Raw genomic sequence first — 16,670 nt, 5'->3', positions numbered from 1 at the left:
AAAACTATGTCATCAGACACTGCTCACATGGGGCAATCCGTGTACTGTCCATTGGAAGAAGGTCTTTGGACCCCTGTGAGTGGAGACACCTAGAACTGTCTTCTACAGATCTCAAATCACAACTTCAGGTTCTTCCCTATTCATTATCGGTTTGTCACAATGGCTTGAATTAAACCGACCATAATTAATTGGCCGTTAAGAACGGTAGATACAGATCTCTTAGGATTAAATTACATTCCCAGAATATTTTACATTAAAAAAAAAAAGTTTTTTCCAAAATATATTTTTGCCAACTCAAATTGTAAATCAAAACAGTTTTTATTTAATAGGAAAGATATAAAGGTACAGTGTGCCCAGATTTATAAGATCACATTATGAATATATTTAGTGGCAAATAAACACGGTATTTGCTTGATTTGATTCAATGAATTCTAAGAGAGACAAAGGAGAAAAGTTTTAAAATATAATAAATTAAAAAAGGTAAGAACGGACAATCATAATAACTCCATCAGATAAGCAGTTGTAGCAGGTATTGTAAAACATACCAAGATACGAGCAAACCCTAAATATTCATCTGGTTATAGAACACCTGGACACCAGCTATTCGCAAAACCACAGGCTACAACACCCAGAGCAGGAGATGATGGGAGAACAGCTGCCTAGCCCTTATAGAATACAAAAAGTTTGTATACAGCAAATCAATAACCGATTGGTCAGTCCAAAACTGCACAATATGTAGATTATATCCCTTTCCTGATCTTTGATCTAAAACAGTGATTACTGGGTGCTGCTTTCCACGTGACTGGTCCAAATAATGCGATCTGATTAAAAAACAAATTAAAAACACGGTAAAACCCACCCAAAACAATAAAAAAGGGAAGCTATTAAAGATCGGAGAGAGAAAAAAGCCTCTCCTGTAACTTATGGACTTCGATCCCAGTCTCCCCACCGATAAAATAATACTATTAAATAAAGTGCAGATTACAGGATGTGCTGGATTGGGTAAGAGGCATTAGGTTATGGGGCACATATAAAATGTCTCAAGGTCATCCAGTTTTGGTCCGGTTAATATTTTTTCTTCAGAATAGCACTCGTCATTATTGAGCTGGAGAAATTCTGTTATCCCCATGGTAAATGCAGTCTGATGATCGTCAAAAACTGCTCTGCAGATTTAAATATGTAAACAGATACTCACCACCCTTCTAGGGTACACACCTATTACTTTGCATGAGAGCCGAGAACAGTCTTACTCAATACAAAAATAAATTGAAATATATAATTCCGCAGTAAGCGAACACACAGGCCCTCCATTCACAGCTATCCCCTTCTTACAGCAACGTCATTCCAGTAAAAATGTAAAACACTAGATATGTAGGTAAAGTCCACCATGCGTGTAAATGGTACCATGTGGTCTGTGAACTTCACCCAGAATTTAGTCAACAAAAGTCTAGTTAAAAAGTATGTGATTGTCCTTTGGCCAGCTGAGATCTCCACATCTTGCAGACCAAATCTGATGAAGTGGATAGATGTTCTTTTGTTGCATTCTTCACAAAAAAAAAAAGAAAAGAATTCAAACGCTCGCTGTTCATATCCGCTTATCCTCCTCAGGAGAGAGCACGACTAGTTCTTTATTTTCAAAATCCCACCATGCCGTCATGTGGAAGGCCATGTTCGAGAAGACAACCAAATATTCCAGGAAGGAGAAGATGGTGTAGACTGGCAGAGGAGAACATACAGACACATTAATAAGCAGAACTCACAGGATTTACTGACCTGTCAGAGACACTTAACAGGAAGGGAACGACCTACATTTGGTATAATACACTCCAGCTCCAGAGTGACATACAACAGCGCCATAAAAATACAGGCAATAACATACATTACGTAGTGCACAGAATTAAATAAAAATGGAAAATGATTAGAAACCATGATGGGAAATGATGAGGCTTGGGAATGTAAGAAAGACAAGACAATAGATCTGAGCAGTAATCTTGAGACAGATGCAGAAATTAACTTGTCAAAGGCGATGTAATTAGATCAAATAAGAAGGAATAGAACATTTTATGATTTAAAGATTTCACCTTTTTTTGAAAATAAATAAAATGATATGAGGGAGATCTAATTTTTTTTTTCAATGTAATATATTTAAAACAAATAAGTAATGCAGTGGTTATAAGAAAGCACTTTTGAGGCTGGTTTTGTGGTTATAGTGGTCGCTGCGTCCCCCACCCCCCTCCTTCCTGGGGCATAGCATTGTAGGGTTCAATACCCTCCCAGAACTCTAGGGATCGTGGAAAGCAAAGAAATATGGAACACAACAAGCTAGCACGAGACCAGAAAAGGTTTATCCCACTCACCATGAAATTCTGACATGGTTTTTGGAGGGATAATGGTCAGCAATGGAAACCATGTCACTAAGGGGGGGGCTTGATGGATAATTTTTGGTTTATTTTGGACTTTGTGGGTCGTTATTTCTATTCTTTAAAGTAGAAACCAGTGGAATGTTTGTGCTGATGGCTCTAATTTTAGAACTGCACCCCAGTATAGCTCTTTTAATGAGAGGCACTCTGCATCAATATATACTGTATGCGGTAGGACATTTAATAAGCATGTGATTACTAGGCTAGAGATACATGTCAAGCAATTCACTTACAGACCCTCTCCCTCACTGAGTCTTGGAATAGATAATTACTAATGATCTAGAACACGCTCCCACTGCACCACTTACCTCCTGGCTCACAGTGTTCGTTGTGCAAATAAAACGCTACAAGCGCTAACACGAACGTCACCAAATTGAAGATGGCCAGACGGTACTTCCAGGAGTAAGATCTCCGCTCCTTAGTGAGACAGAAAGCAGTCACAGGGTTAAAAACCACATACATAGACTCAATCCTAACCATGCTCACAATGCCCCCCTCCCCCCGCAAGTCTCTTTTCAGCTATGCTAACAGAGGAGAACCTACCAGAGGAGGGCAGTGTTAGCCCACATTTTAAAAAGATCTGCATAGAAAGAAAAACTCCTTTGCCCAGATTTAAAGGGACACTATAGTCACCCAGGGCGTGTCAGCTCATTGAAGTGGTGTGGTTGCAGTGTACTTGTCCCCCTTAGTCTTGCAATGGGAATCATTTCAGCTTTTGAGTAACTTTGATAATTACATTGCAGAATTAAGACTGCATCAAGTGGCAATCTGACAGCCACTAGGGTCACTTCCTGCTTGCCAGGCAACTTTGGGTCACCTGAAGCTGGACGTCCTCACACTCTGCATGAGGACATCCAGTATATGTTTTCCAATGGGGAGAGCATAATGCGTTTGCAGTGCTTGCTGCGCATGCACATTTACCCCTACCGCCTGTCAGATGATGTTGGCGGAGGCGGAACAAGGACTCTGCACAGACGGACATTATCGTTATTATCATTTTATAGCTCCATCAGATTCTGTAGCGCTGTACAATGGGTGGACTAACAGACATTTAATTGTAACCAGACAACTCCTCGTACAGGAACAGAGAGGTGGAGTATTGTGACACAAAGGGTAAAAGTAGGTTGTTAGAAAAGTATTCATTGAGGGCTTAGTAGGTAATTTTCGACTGTTGCAGGAGAGGAGTCATGGAGGGGTGGGGATAAAAACCTAACATTTTAATTGATATGCTTTCTTGAAGAAATGAGTTTTCAATTATTTTTTTAACGAGTGGAGAGTGGGTGAAAGTCTTACGGAGAAGGTAAGGGAGTTCCACAGAGGAGGTGCAGCCCTGGAGAAATCTTGGAGGCGAGCATCAGATGTGGGAGTACGGACAGAGGATATATGTAGGTCTTTGGCAGAGCGTAGGGGCCTCGACAGGACATACTTGTGTATAAGGGAGGATAGGTAGGTTGGAGCAGCATTATGTAGGGACTTGTAAGCAAGCACCAGAATTTTAAATTGAGCCCTATATCTAACTGGAAGCCAATGCAGGGACTGAAAGAGCGGGGAGGCGTGGGAGGTGCGAGCAGAAAGGAAAATGAACCTCGCTGCCGCATTCATTATAGATTGCAGTGGTTCAATCTGGGAACACATAAGACCACTGAGAAGGGGATTGCAGTAGTCAAGGCGAGGGAGAACATCAGCATGGACCAGCACCTTAGCCACATTTGGCGTTAAATAGTAGCCGATGCACGCTATGTTTTTGAGATGGAAGCAATAGGATTTGGCGATTGATTGGACATGAGGGGTGAAGGAGAGGTTGAAGTCAAAAAGAACACCCAGGCAGCGAGCCTGCGAGGTAGAGGTGATAGTAGCGCCATTGACTTGGAGGGAGACAGACACGGGAATAGCAGCACTTGAGGGAGGAAAGACCAGAAGTTCTGTTTTGGACAGATTGAGTTTGATGAAGGGAGCAACCATCCAGCTGGAAATTGCAGAGAGGCAGTCAGAGACACAAGTCAAGATGGGCGGAGAAAGATCAGGAGAGGACAGGTAGATTTGCATATCATCTGCATAGAAATGAGAACTGAAGCCAAAGGAGCTGATGAGGGAGGCAGTATAGATAGAGAACAGTAGGGGACCAAGGACAGAACCTTGGGGGGAACGCCGACAGAGTGGTTGGGGGAGGGGGGGGGGGGGGGGGTCAGAGAAAGAAACACTGAAAGAGGGCTGGGAGAGGTAGGAGGAACACCAGGAGAGAGCAGTATCCCGAAGACCAAAATTACGGAGAATGCGAAGAAGCTGTTGATGATCTACAGTGTCAAAGGCAGTGGAAAGATCAAAGAGAATTTGAATTCGACAGAGTGACCATCACGGAATCCAGACAGAAGGGGGTCAATCAAAGAGTTGGATTCGGTAAAGTCAGTCAATCTGGTGTACACAACTCTCTCGAGGATCTTGGAGGCAAATGGCAGTAGCAAGATAGGGCGGTAGTTGGATGGGGAGTTGGGATCAAGGTTGGGCTTTTTCCAGAATTGGGGTTACAGTTGCATGTTTGAAGGGTGAGAGAAATGTGCCAGAGGAAAAGGAGAGATTGAAAATTTTAGTGAGAGGAAGAGCAAGAGAGGGAGACAGTGTGGATGGGATATGGAGGAATAGGATCGAGAGAACAGGTGGTGGGGCGGGAGGACCGGAGCAGAGCAGAAACTCTTCTGCTGTAGCAGGTGCAAATGAGTGTAGAATGGTGGAGGGAGTGGGGTTGGGTGATGTCATGGTAGGGGAAGGAGAGAAATTAGAGATCTCTTCTCTGATTGTAGAGATCTTCTCAGTGAAGTGAGATGCAAAGTTTGTTGCGGACAGGGTGGTAAAAGGAGGGGGAGTAAAAGGGCGAAGAAGAGCATGAAAAGTGTGAATCATCGCTATATGTTTTTTTTAACCATCTAGCTGCTGGGGGGAGAGGGGGGGGAGAGTTCTATAGTGTTAGGAAAACAGATTTGTGAATCTGTGAGTGAGCTGCCTGTAGTGAGATGTGTGATCTTGTGAGTTTTTGTGTATTTAGCAGTTTGTAGAGAGCTTGTATATGTCAATAAGCTTTCTGTAGTGAGCTTATTAAGGGCGTGTGTGCGCTGTGTGTAGTTATTTTTCGGTAGTGAGCTTGTGTGTCTATGGGTGAGCTTGTGAATGTGTGTGATTTTATTTGTGTAGTGACAATGTCAGTGAGCAGTCTGAAGTGAGCTGCATGTGTAGAGAGCTTGTCTTTGTGCATGTACATGCAAGAACCAACATTATGAATTAAAAATAATTTTATATATAGGTTTGTGGTCAGGGACAATAAGCAGAGATTGAGTAATGGTTGTATAAGTCAGTTGTGGAGTGCAGAAACCGACATTCAATTCCCTCTCTGGTTGAGGGATGCAACTGGTGTAGACAGTTGATCTCCCCTGTCCTAGCCATCAATGACGTGTACTGGGCTATTCCACTAGATATTGCACAAGTAGCACCTATTCTAAATGAATGATATGAAAATGTTGTGTTGTGAGCTGATTTAAGTTTGAGGTGGCAAAAGTATGTGGACACCACCATAGTATCGATTGGGTAAAGATTAGCAATTAGAAATTCTAAAGTGAATTATTCTAAATGGTCAGAGCTGTAGTATATGAAAGGTTGGTATTGGCAGAGAGTGCTGCGTGTGCTAGCACTCTCTGCCAATACCAACGAGGGCGTCCGCAAGGGGGTGGGAAAGGGCCCCCCCACCTGGATTTTTCAGCTTATGCCGGTGATCCATCAAAATCCCCTACCCCGTGAAAATCCCCTACCCTTGTCACTTCCTGTGTGGGAAATCAGCAAAAAATTGTGATTTGTCACACTTTATTTTAACCCTCACCCCAAGGATGGAGGGATGGAGGGATGATAACAAGTGAAGTGATCCCTCCACTTTATTCTGGACACCACATCATAAGGCTTTGGTACCTTGGTCTGGCAGGGAAACTTTGGACCTTCTCATCTCCCCAGGTAAAAAAAAATCTCAGTGTTAATGTGTCTTATTTACGGAGTGTCAGGAAGTAAAGTACCCATAACTGTGATTGAGAGAATGTTTCAGCTGCTATGTTGTGACGGCCTGGTATGGGTATACAGACAAGGTAAGGTTGCTGTGTTGCTGCCAGTTAAGTAAACTTCCTAATTAACCTCATTATTGTTAGTTATTAGTATTGTTAGGTGGACCAACCTTTTATATTTTGACATGTTTTATCTGAGTAGCATTTGACAGATATCCCCTTCCAGAGAGACCCACAGGCATGTGCTGCGGCCAACGATGGGGTACCATATATTTCAAGGAGACCTGAAGTTTAACTAAAAGAGGGCAGGCTCCTGTTGTGCTATTTGGTACAGTATAATTTCTAAAATTCAGAGGACAATATGGATGATGACACCGGCTGGATTTTCCCATTTGAAATACTGCTTGTAACCTTTCTGGACAAAATAGCCTCAGGGTGGTAAACCTGACAAATTAAACAGAAACCTCTTTATATCGAGTTGCATACTGAGATATGTGTGTATAAGGATTACAATGAACAATGATTTATTACGAAGATGGACTTTTCCACCTGAAAATCCTAATCCAGAGAGCGTCAAAGGACTGAAGGAACAATGAGTTGTTTGACCATAAATATTACAAACCAGAATGTCTGCCAGCCCACAAGACGCAAAGTCTGAGGTATCACAGAAAGCTCACTTCCATATTAAAAGGAATAGAACTTAATTAAATATACTGAAACTGTGCATGATATACATATGTACACTAAAATGTGTGTGTGACAAACTCCCCTTTTTACTGGAGTTTGCCACGAGCTCCTGGAGGAGCCTGTTTGCCAGCCTCCTGCCCACAGACTATGGGCCCTGTGAAAAATAATGTACAAAGTCTCTGTTCGTGCAATTGGGATTATATGGTTCAGTTTACTGAACAACCGCACGAACAGAGACCACCCTGGAGCTTGTTAACACCTATTAACAACTTGGAACGTTTCTCACCGCAGTGTTCTAATTGTTCGTCTGGGTGGCCACAATTCCTATGAACAACCACGAGGTGGCGGCCATCTTGTTCGCATGAACTCGGCAGCAGTGTTTGGGCATGAATCTCCTGGAACTAAAATAGGCTACAGAAACTCCCGAACACCGATGGACTTCCATCGTCGCATGTGTTAGATTCTATACAACTTAGAAGGGCACTGTTCGGTGAAATCATTTGTCTGGATGAAGGGAACAAGCTCCATGGCAAGACTTGACTCTGTTCGGTAGATTGATCGTTTTCAAACTACCGAACTAGACCGACCGCAAGCACTGATTCTCTGGAACTGTTTTGGGCATGGGGCCATGCTTGCGGTCGGTCAAATAAATGACTTCCAGGAAATTCCTGAACTGATCTGGGTGCTTTTTGGATATGTTGGTAACCCAGATCAGGGCTATCATGGGATGTGACATTTGTGGGGATATCATATGTTTTGGGGTACTTTTGGGACTTTTTAGAAATGTGTGGTTTTTCTGCCCGGAGATAATTAGATCCGATACTGCATTAACTCAATTATCTCCCAGGCAGAGGGGAGGGATTGTTTGCCTTACATTGTAAATATGTTAGTATTGGTTTGCAAGTTTGTGTCCCTGTCCCCAACAAAGTCCATGTGGGCATACCCCTTGCATGGGGATTGTCATGAAAGGTCAAGTGTGGCACCATTAAAACCTATTCCAGCTTACACTCCAAACCATGTGTCGTCCTGTTATTGGAGGGAAAGAAGATTTACTCCTGTGTCTGCTGCTCCAGCTTGCAGGGGATTCAACGGGGAAAGTCCTTGTAAGGACTAGAGCTAATTTCCCATGCGGCCCCAGGCAGGAGCGGTTCCAGGGCCCCAGTCAAGCTATGGAGACTGTGGGCAGAAGTGCTGCGGTTTGTCCCCTGTTACAGCTAGTAAGCGGTCCTTGGTGGAGATACCCAGCCGAGGTACAGAGAGCTCTGTTACAATCTGACTGTAAACTCTATCCTTGATTGATATAGGGGTAAAATAAAATCATTTCTACACACAGATGTCATTTGAGGTTTGTATATTTATCAATTATTTATACAGGATAGATGGATAAATGATATACATTATATAACAATATATATAACCAACCTGTCTTTAAATAAAGAATATACATAACCAATGATGGATATTTAAAGTAATATTAACTGACACCAGTATAGGTGAATTAAAGGTCAATCAATGTATTCTACCAGGTAATCAATGATCTAATTAAGGTCTTCATCCCTAGGTAAAGAGTGACATCTACTGGTCAGAGTCCCCAGGGGCCAAATTAATCATTACATATTAAGATACGTCAATACCCAATCAAAAGCCAGATTTAAATCCCAGTTACAGCTCATGTACAAACAAGGGGCAGGAACTGAAAGGGGGAAATTATGGTTAAATAGAGAGAAGAAAAAAAAAATGAGAGAGGAATCTTTAGATCATCATTAAAGTTCAAGGAAAATCAGAGGGCTGAGAAATCAGGAGACTAAGTGACTGAAGGCAGCAGACCGAGTTACAGACCAGAGCACCCAGAGAGAAAATTCCCAAATTGAATTAATTCAGCATAACATTTTGGTAATGTATAAAGGTTTCTCTTTATTTTAAATATAAAATAATTCTGACTTTTAAATGCCTATGTATGTCCCATTGAGGAGGTATTAATAGAAAAGTGATATCTTATTCTACCTGCAGTCTGAGTGAGATATATATACACATACACACACACACATACACATACACACACACACACAGCACCTAGAATTAACCTTAAAATATAGAAGTTCTAAGTTTATTAAATGAAAAGGGTTACATTGCATACAGTTATATATCTGGTTGTTGTAACTAAATGTAATTGGCAGGGTTGGTTGATATTTAAACTAAACTACCAAATAAACCAACAATTATTTTCTTAATGCGAGGGCCGCCATATTGTTTATTCTGTGTGCTGGGTTCTGCTGTGAAGTTTGTATCTCTGTTATTGTCCTTTACTGATAAGCTTGTAGATGATAAAAGGTGTAATGTTGTCCCTTAGGTCTATAATTGTTTTGTTGCTTTGCATTTAATAGTGTGTATTATTAAACATATATTTTATACACAGCCTCCACATACATCACCGCCACCAGCAATATACACAGCCTCCACATACATCACCGCCACCAGCAATATACACAGCCTCCACATACATCACCGCCACCAGCAATATACACAGCCTCCACATACATCACCGCCGCCAGCAATATACACAGCCTCCACATACATCACCGCCACTAGCAATATACACAGCCTCCACATACATCACCGCCACTAGCAATATACACAGCCTCCACATACATCACCGCCACCAGCAATATACACAGCCTCCACATACATCACCGCCACCAGCAATATACACAGCCTCCACATACATCACCGCCACCAGCAATATACACAGCCTCCACATACATCACCGCCACCAGCAATATACACAGCCTCCACATACATCACCGCCACCAGCAATATACACAGCCTCCACATACATCACCGCCACCAGCAATATACACAGCCTCCACATACATCACCGCCACCAGCAATATACACAGCCTCCACATACATCACCGCCACCAGCAATATACACAGCCTCCACATACATCACCGCCACCAGCAATATACACAGCCTCCACATACATCACCGCCACCAGCAATATACACAGCCTCTACAAGCAATATACACAGCCTCCACATACATCACCGCCACCAGCAATATACACAGCCTCCACATACATCACCGCCACCAGCAATATACACAGCCTCCACATACATCACCGCCACCAGCAATATACACAGCCTCCACATACATCACCGCCACCAGCAATATACACAGCCTCCACATACATCACCGCCACCAGCAATATACACAGCCTCCACATACATCACCGCCACCAGCAATATACACAGCCTCCACATACATCACCGCCACCAGCAATATACACAGCCTCCACATACATCACCGCCACCAGCAATATACACAGCCTCCACATACATCACCGCCACCAGCAATATACACAGCCTCCACATACATCACCGCCACCAGCAATATACACAGCCTCCACATACATCACCGCCACCAGCAATATACACAGCCTCCACATACATCACCGCCACCAGCAATATACACAGCCTCCACATACATCACCGCCACCAGCAATATACACAGCCTCCACATACATCACCGCCACCAGCAATATACACAGCCTCCACATACATCACCGCCACCAGCAATATACACAGCCTCCACATACATCACCGCCACCAGCAATATACACAGCCTCCACATACATCACCGCCACCAGCAATATACACAGCCTCCACATACATCACCGCCACCAGCAATATACACAGCCTCCACATACATCACCGCCACCAGCAATATACACAGCCTCCACATACATCACCGCCACCAGCAATATACACAGCCTCCACCAGCAATATACACAGCCTCCACCAGCAATATACACAGCCTCCACATACATCACCGCCACCAGCAATATACACAGCCTCCACATACATCACCGCCACCAGCAATATACACAGCCTCCACATACATCACCGCCACCAGCAATATACACAGCCTCCATATACATCACCGCCACCAGCAATATACACAGCCTCCACATACATCACCGCCACCAGCAATATACACAGCCTCCACATACATCACCGCCACCAGCAATATACACAGCCTCCACATACATCACCGCCACCAGCAATATACACAGCCTCCACCAGCAATATACACAGCCTCCACATACATCACCGCCACCAATATACACAGCCTGCACATACATCACCGCCACCAGCAATATACACAGCCTCCACATACATCACCGCCACCAGCAATATACACAGCCTCCACATACATCACCGCCACCAATATACACAGCCTCCACATACATCACCACCACCACCAGCAATATACACAGCCTCCACATACATCACCGCCACCAGCAATATACACAGCCTCCACATACATCACCGCCATCAATATACACAGCCTCCACATACATCACCGCCACCAGCAATATACACAGCCTCCACATACATCACCACCACTAGGAATATACACAGCCTCCACCAGCAATATACACAGCCTCCACATACATCACCGCCACCAGCAATATACACAGCCTCCACATACATCACCACCACCAGCAATATACACAGCCTCCACATACATCACCGCCACCAGCAATATACACAGCCTCCACATACATCACCGCCACCAGCAATATACACAGCCTCCACATACATCACCGCCACCAGCAATATACACAGCCTCCACATACATCACCACCACCAGCAATATACACAGCCTCCACATACATCACCGCCACCAGCAATATACACAGCCTCCACATACATCACCGCCACCAGCAATATACACAGCCTCCACATACATCACCGCCACCAGCAATATACACAGCCTCCACATACATCACCGCCACCAGCAATATACACAGCCTCCACATACATCACCGCCACCAGCAATATACACAGCCTCCACATACATCACCGCCACCAGCAATATACACAGCCTCCACATACATCACCGCCACCAGCAATATACACAGCCTCCACATACATCACCGCCACCAGCAATATACACAGCCTCCACATACATCACCGCCACCAGCAATATACACAGCCTCCACATACATCACCGCCACCAGCAATATACACAGCCTCCACCAGCAATATACACAGCCTCCACCAGCAATATACACAGCCTCCACATACATCACCGCCACCAGCAATATACACAGCCTCCACATACATCACCGCCACCAGCAATATACACAGCCTCCACATACATCACCGCCACCAGCAATATACACAGCCTCCATATACATCACCGCCACCAGCAATATACACAGCCTCCACATACATCACCGCCACCAGCAATATACACAGCCTCCACATACATCACCGCCACCAGCAATATACACAGCCTCCACATACATCACCGCCACCAGCAATATACACAGCCTCCACCAGCAATATACACAGCCTCCACATACATCACCGCCACCAATATACACAGCCTGCACATACATCACCGCCACCAGCAATATACACAGCCTCCACATACATCACCGCCACCAGCAATATCCACAGCCTCCACATACATCACCGCCACCAATATACACAGCCTCCACATACATCACCACCACCACCAGCAATATACACAGCCTCCACATACATCACCGCCACCAGCAATATACACAGCCTCCACATACATCACCGCCATCAATATACACAGCCTCCACATACATCACCGCCACCAGCAATATACACAGCCTCCACATACATCACCACCACTAGGAATATACACAGCCTCCACCAGCAATATACACAGCCTCCACATACATCACCGCCACCAGCAATATACACAGCCTCCACATACATCACCACCACCAGCAATATACACAGCCTCCACATACATCACCGCCACCAGCAATATACACAGCCTCCACATACATCACCGCCACCAGCAATATACACAGCCTCCACATACATCACCACCACCAGCAATATACACAGCCTCCACATACATCACCGCCACCAGCAATATACACAGCCTCCACATACATCACCGCCACCAGCAATATACACAGCCTCCACATACATCACCACCACCAGCAATATACACAGCCTCCACATACATCACCGCCACCAGCAATATACACAGCCTCCACATACATCACCGCCACCAGCAATATACACAGCCTCCACATACATCACCGCAACCAATATACACAGCCTCCACATACATCACCACCACCAGCAATATACACAGCCTCCACCAGCAATATACACAGCCTCCACATACATCACCACCACCAGCAATATACACAGCCTCCACATACATCACCGCCACCAGCAATATACACAGCCTCCACATACATCACCGCCACCAGCAATATACACAGCCTCCACCAGCAATATACACAGCCTCCACCAGCAATATACACAGCCTCCACATACATCACCACCACCAGCAATATACACAGCCTCCACATACATCACCGCCACCAGCAATATACACAGCCTCCACATACATCACCGCCACCAGCAATATACACAGCCTCCACATACATCACCGCCACCAGCAATATACACAGCCTCCACATACATCACCGCCACCAGCAATATACACAGCCTCCACATACATCACCGCCACCAGCAATATACACAGCCTCCACATACATCACCGCCACCAGCAATATACACAGCCTCCACCAGCAATATACACAGCCTCCACATACATCACCGCCACCAATATACACAGCCTGCACATACATCACCGCCACCAGCAATATACACAGCCTCCACATACATCACCGCCACCAGCAATATACACAGCCTCCACATACATCACCGCCACCAATATACACAGCCTCCACATACATCACCACCACCACCAGCAATATACACAGCCTCCACATACATCACCGCCACCAGCAATATACACAGCCTCCACATACATCACCGCCATCAATATACACAGCCTCCACATACATCACCGCCACCAGCAATATACACAGCCTCCACATACATCACCACCACTAGGAATATACACAGCCTCCACCAGCAATATACACAGCCTCCACATACATCACCGCCACCAGCAATATACACAGCCTCCACATACATCACCACCACCAGCAATATACACAGCCTCCACATACATCACCGCCACCAGCAATATACACAGCCTCCACATACATCACCGCCACCAGCAATATACACAGCCTCCACATACATCACCACCACCAGCAATATACACAGCCTCCACATACATCACCGCCACCAGCAATATACACAGCCTCCACATACATCACCACCACCAGCAATATACACAGCCTCCACATACATCACCGCCACCAGCAATATACACAGCCTCCACATACATCACCGCCACCAGCAATATACACAGCCTCCACATACATCACCGCAACCAATATACACAGCCTCCACATACATCACCACCACCAGCAATATACACAGCCTCCACCAGCAATATACACAGCCTCCACATACATCACCACCACCAGCAATATACACAGCCTCCACATACATCACCGCCACCAGCAATATACACAGCCTCCACATACATCACCGCCACCAGCAATATACACAGCCTCCACCAGCAATATACACAGCCTCCACCAGCAATATACACAGCCTCCACATACATCACCACCACCAGCAATATACACAGCCTCCACATACATCACCGCCACCAGCAATATACACAGCCTCCACATACATCACCGCCACCAGCAATATACACAGCCTCCACATACATCACTGCCACCAGCAATATACACAGCCTCCACATACATCACCGCCACCAGCAATATACACAGCCTCCACATACATCATAGAAACATAGAAACATAGAAACATAGAATGTGACGGCAGATAAGAACCATTCGGCCCATCTAGTCTGCCCAGTTTTCTAAATACTTTCATTAGTCCCTGGCCTTATCTTATAGTTAGGATAGCCTTATGCCTATCCCACGCATGCTTAAACTCCTTTACTGTGTTAACCTCTACCACTTCAGCTGGAAGGCTATTCCATGCATCCACTACCCTCTCAGTAAAGTAATACTTCCTGATATTATTTTTAAACCTTTGTCCCTCTAATTTAAGACTATGTCCTCTTGTTGTGGTAGTTTTTCTTCTTTTAAATATAATCACCGCCACCAGCAATATACACAGCCTCCACATACATCACCACCACCAGCAATATACACAGCCTCCACATACATCACCGCCACCAGCAATATACACAGCCTCCACATACATCACCGCCACCAGCAATATACACAGCCTCCACATACATCACCGCCACCAGCAATATACACAGCCTCCACATACATCACCGCCACCAGCAATATACACAGCCTCCACATACATCACCGCCACCAGCAATATACACAGCCTCCACATACATCACCGCCACCAGCAATATACACAGCCTCCACATACATCACCGCCACCAGCAATATACACAGCCTCCACATACATCACCGCCACCAGCAATATACACAGCCTCCACATACATCACTGCCACCAGCAATATACACAGCCTCCACATACATCACCGCCACCAATATACACAGCCTGCACATACATCACCGCCACCAGCAATATACACAGCCTCCACATACATCACCGCCACCAGCAATATACACAGCCTCCACATACATCACCGCCACCAATATACACAACCTCCACATACATCACCGCCACCAGCAATATACACAGCCTCCACATACATCACCGCCACCAGCAATATACACAGCCTCCACATACATCACCGCCACCAGCAATATACACAGCCTCCACATATATGAACACAGCAAGACGCCTCTCTATATACAGCTTTCATCCAAACATGCAGACCAGCCCAAGTACTGCAGTGACCCTTGTACTTTCTCTTCCTGGGATTAGTTGGGAAGGACATGCTGGGTGTTTATTATGACCTGAAGAGGTTACAATCTAGTCAATAAGTCATGTTTAGACATAAGAAAAATATTCAATGTATGTTGTGTATCGCCAGATGTCCTCGGGGAGTCACAAACCCAGAGCTAAATGTCTGGGGAACATCTTTAGGGCTGATACCCATGACCTTACGACATCCCACTAGCAGAATACAGAATTTATTACTCCCGCTGTCAGCATGGTGTGGATATGGTGCTCGTACCTCAGAACTGAAGTGTCTCCGGGACTTCTTCCAGATAGAAACGGTCATGAACATGTAGCTCAGCGAGAAGAACATGAACAAGGAAAAGGCAATCTTGTGGATCCCTGAAAAGACGAAGGAGACTTATGGTGGGTCATTGTTATTTATGACCAATACCAATACCCGCTCTGCAACAATGAAACAATGATACACTGTGTCGGACTACCACTGGTGCTGATGGTGTGCTGCCCCAGGGCCTGAACGCTGGGTGGGGGGCAGCAGTAGGTGGTCAATGTATTTAGGGCCACCTGATGGATACTGCATAACAGGGGCCCCAATCGGGCGCTGCGGCCCTTTTAGAGCACAACGGGACCTCTGTAGTATAAGCGATGTAGTTAGAAAATGGCAGCTTGTCACTTCCTCCCAGAGAGAGAGAAGACACTGAAAGCCCCATGAATGAGCTGCTGCAGATCCGACACA

General features: G+C 45.1%; 1 protein-coding gene across 1 annotated transcript in view; it reads right to left on the bottom strand.

Annotated features, from left to right (window-relative positions):
- Positions 1 to 299: 299 nt before the first annotated feature.
- Positions 300 to 16,670, bottom strand: part of PGAP2 (post-GPI attachment to proteins 2) — a 43,721-nt gene continuing 27,350 nt past the window's right edge. Inside the window, exons 4-6 of the mRNA XM_063433100.1 lie at positions 16,212 to 16,315; positions 2,729 to 2,837; positions 300 to 1,716 (exon numbers count right to left, since the gene is read on the bottom strand). Of these exons, the coding sequence (XP_063289170.1) occupies positions 1,586 to 1,716; positions 2,729 to 2,837; positions 16,212 to 16,315 (344 nt within the window). The 3' untranslated portion in view covers positions 300 to 1,585. The remainder of the gene's footprint in view (positions 1,717 to 2,728; positions 2,838 to 16,211; positions 16,316 to 16,670) is intronic.

This window comes from Pelobates fuscus, chromosome 1 (assembly GCF_036172605.1).
Source record: "Pelobates fuscus isolate aPelFus1 chromosome 1, aPelFus1.pri, whole genome shotgun sequence".
In the NCBI taxonomy this organism is placed as follows: Eukaryota; Metazoa; Chordata; class Amphibia; order Anura; family Pelobatidae; genus Pelobates; species Pelobates fuscus.
This window is presented reverse-complemented; position numbering and strand designations above follow the sequence as displayed.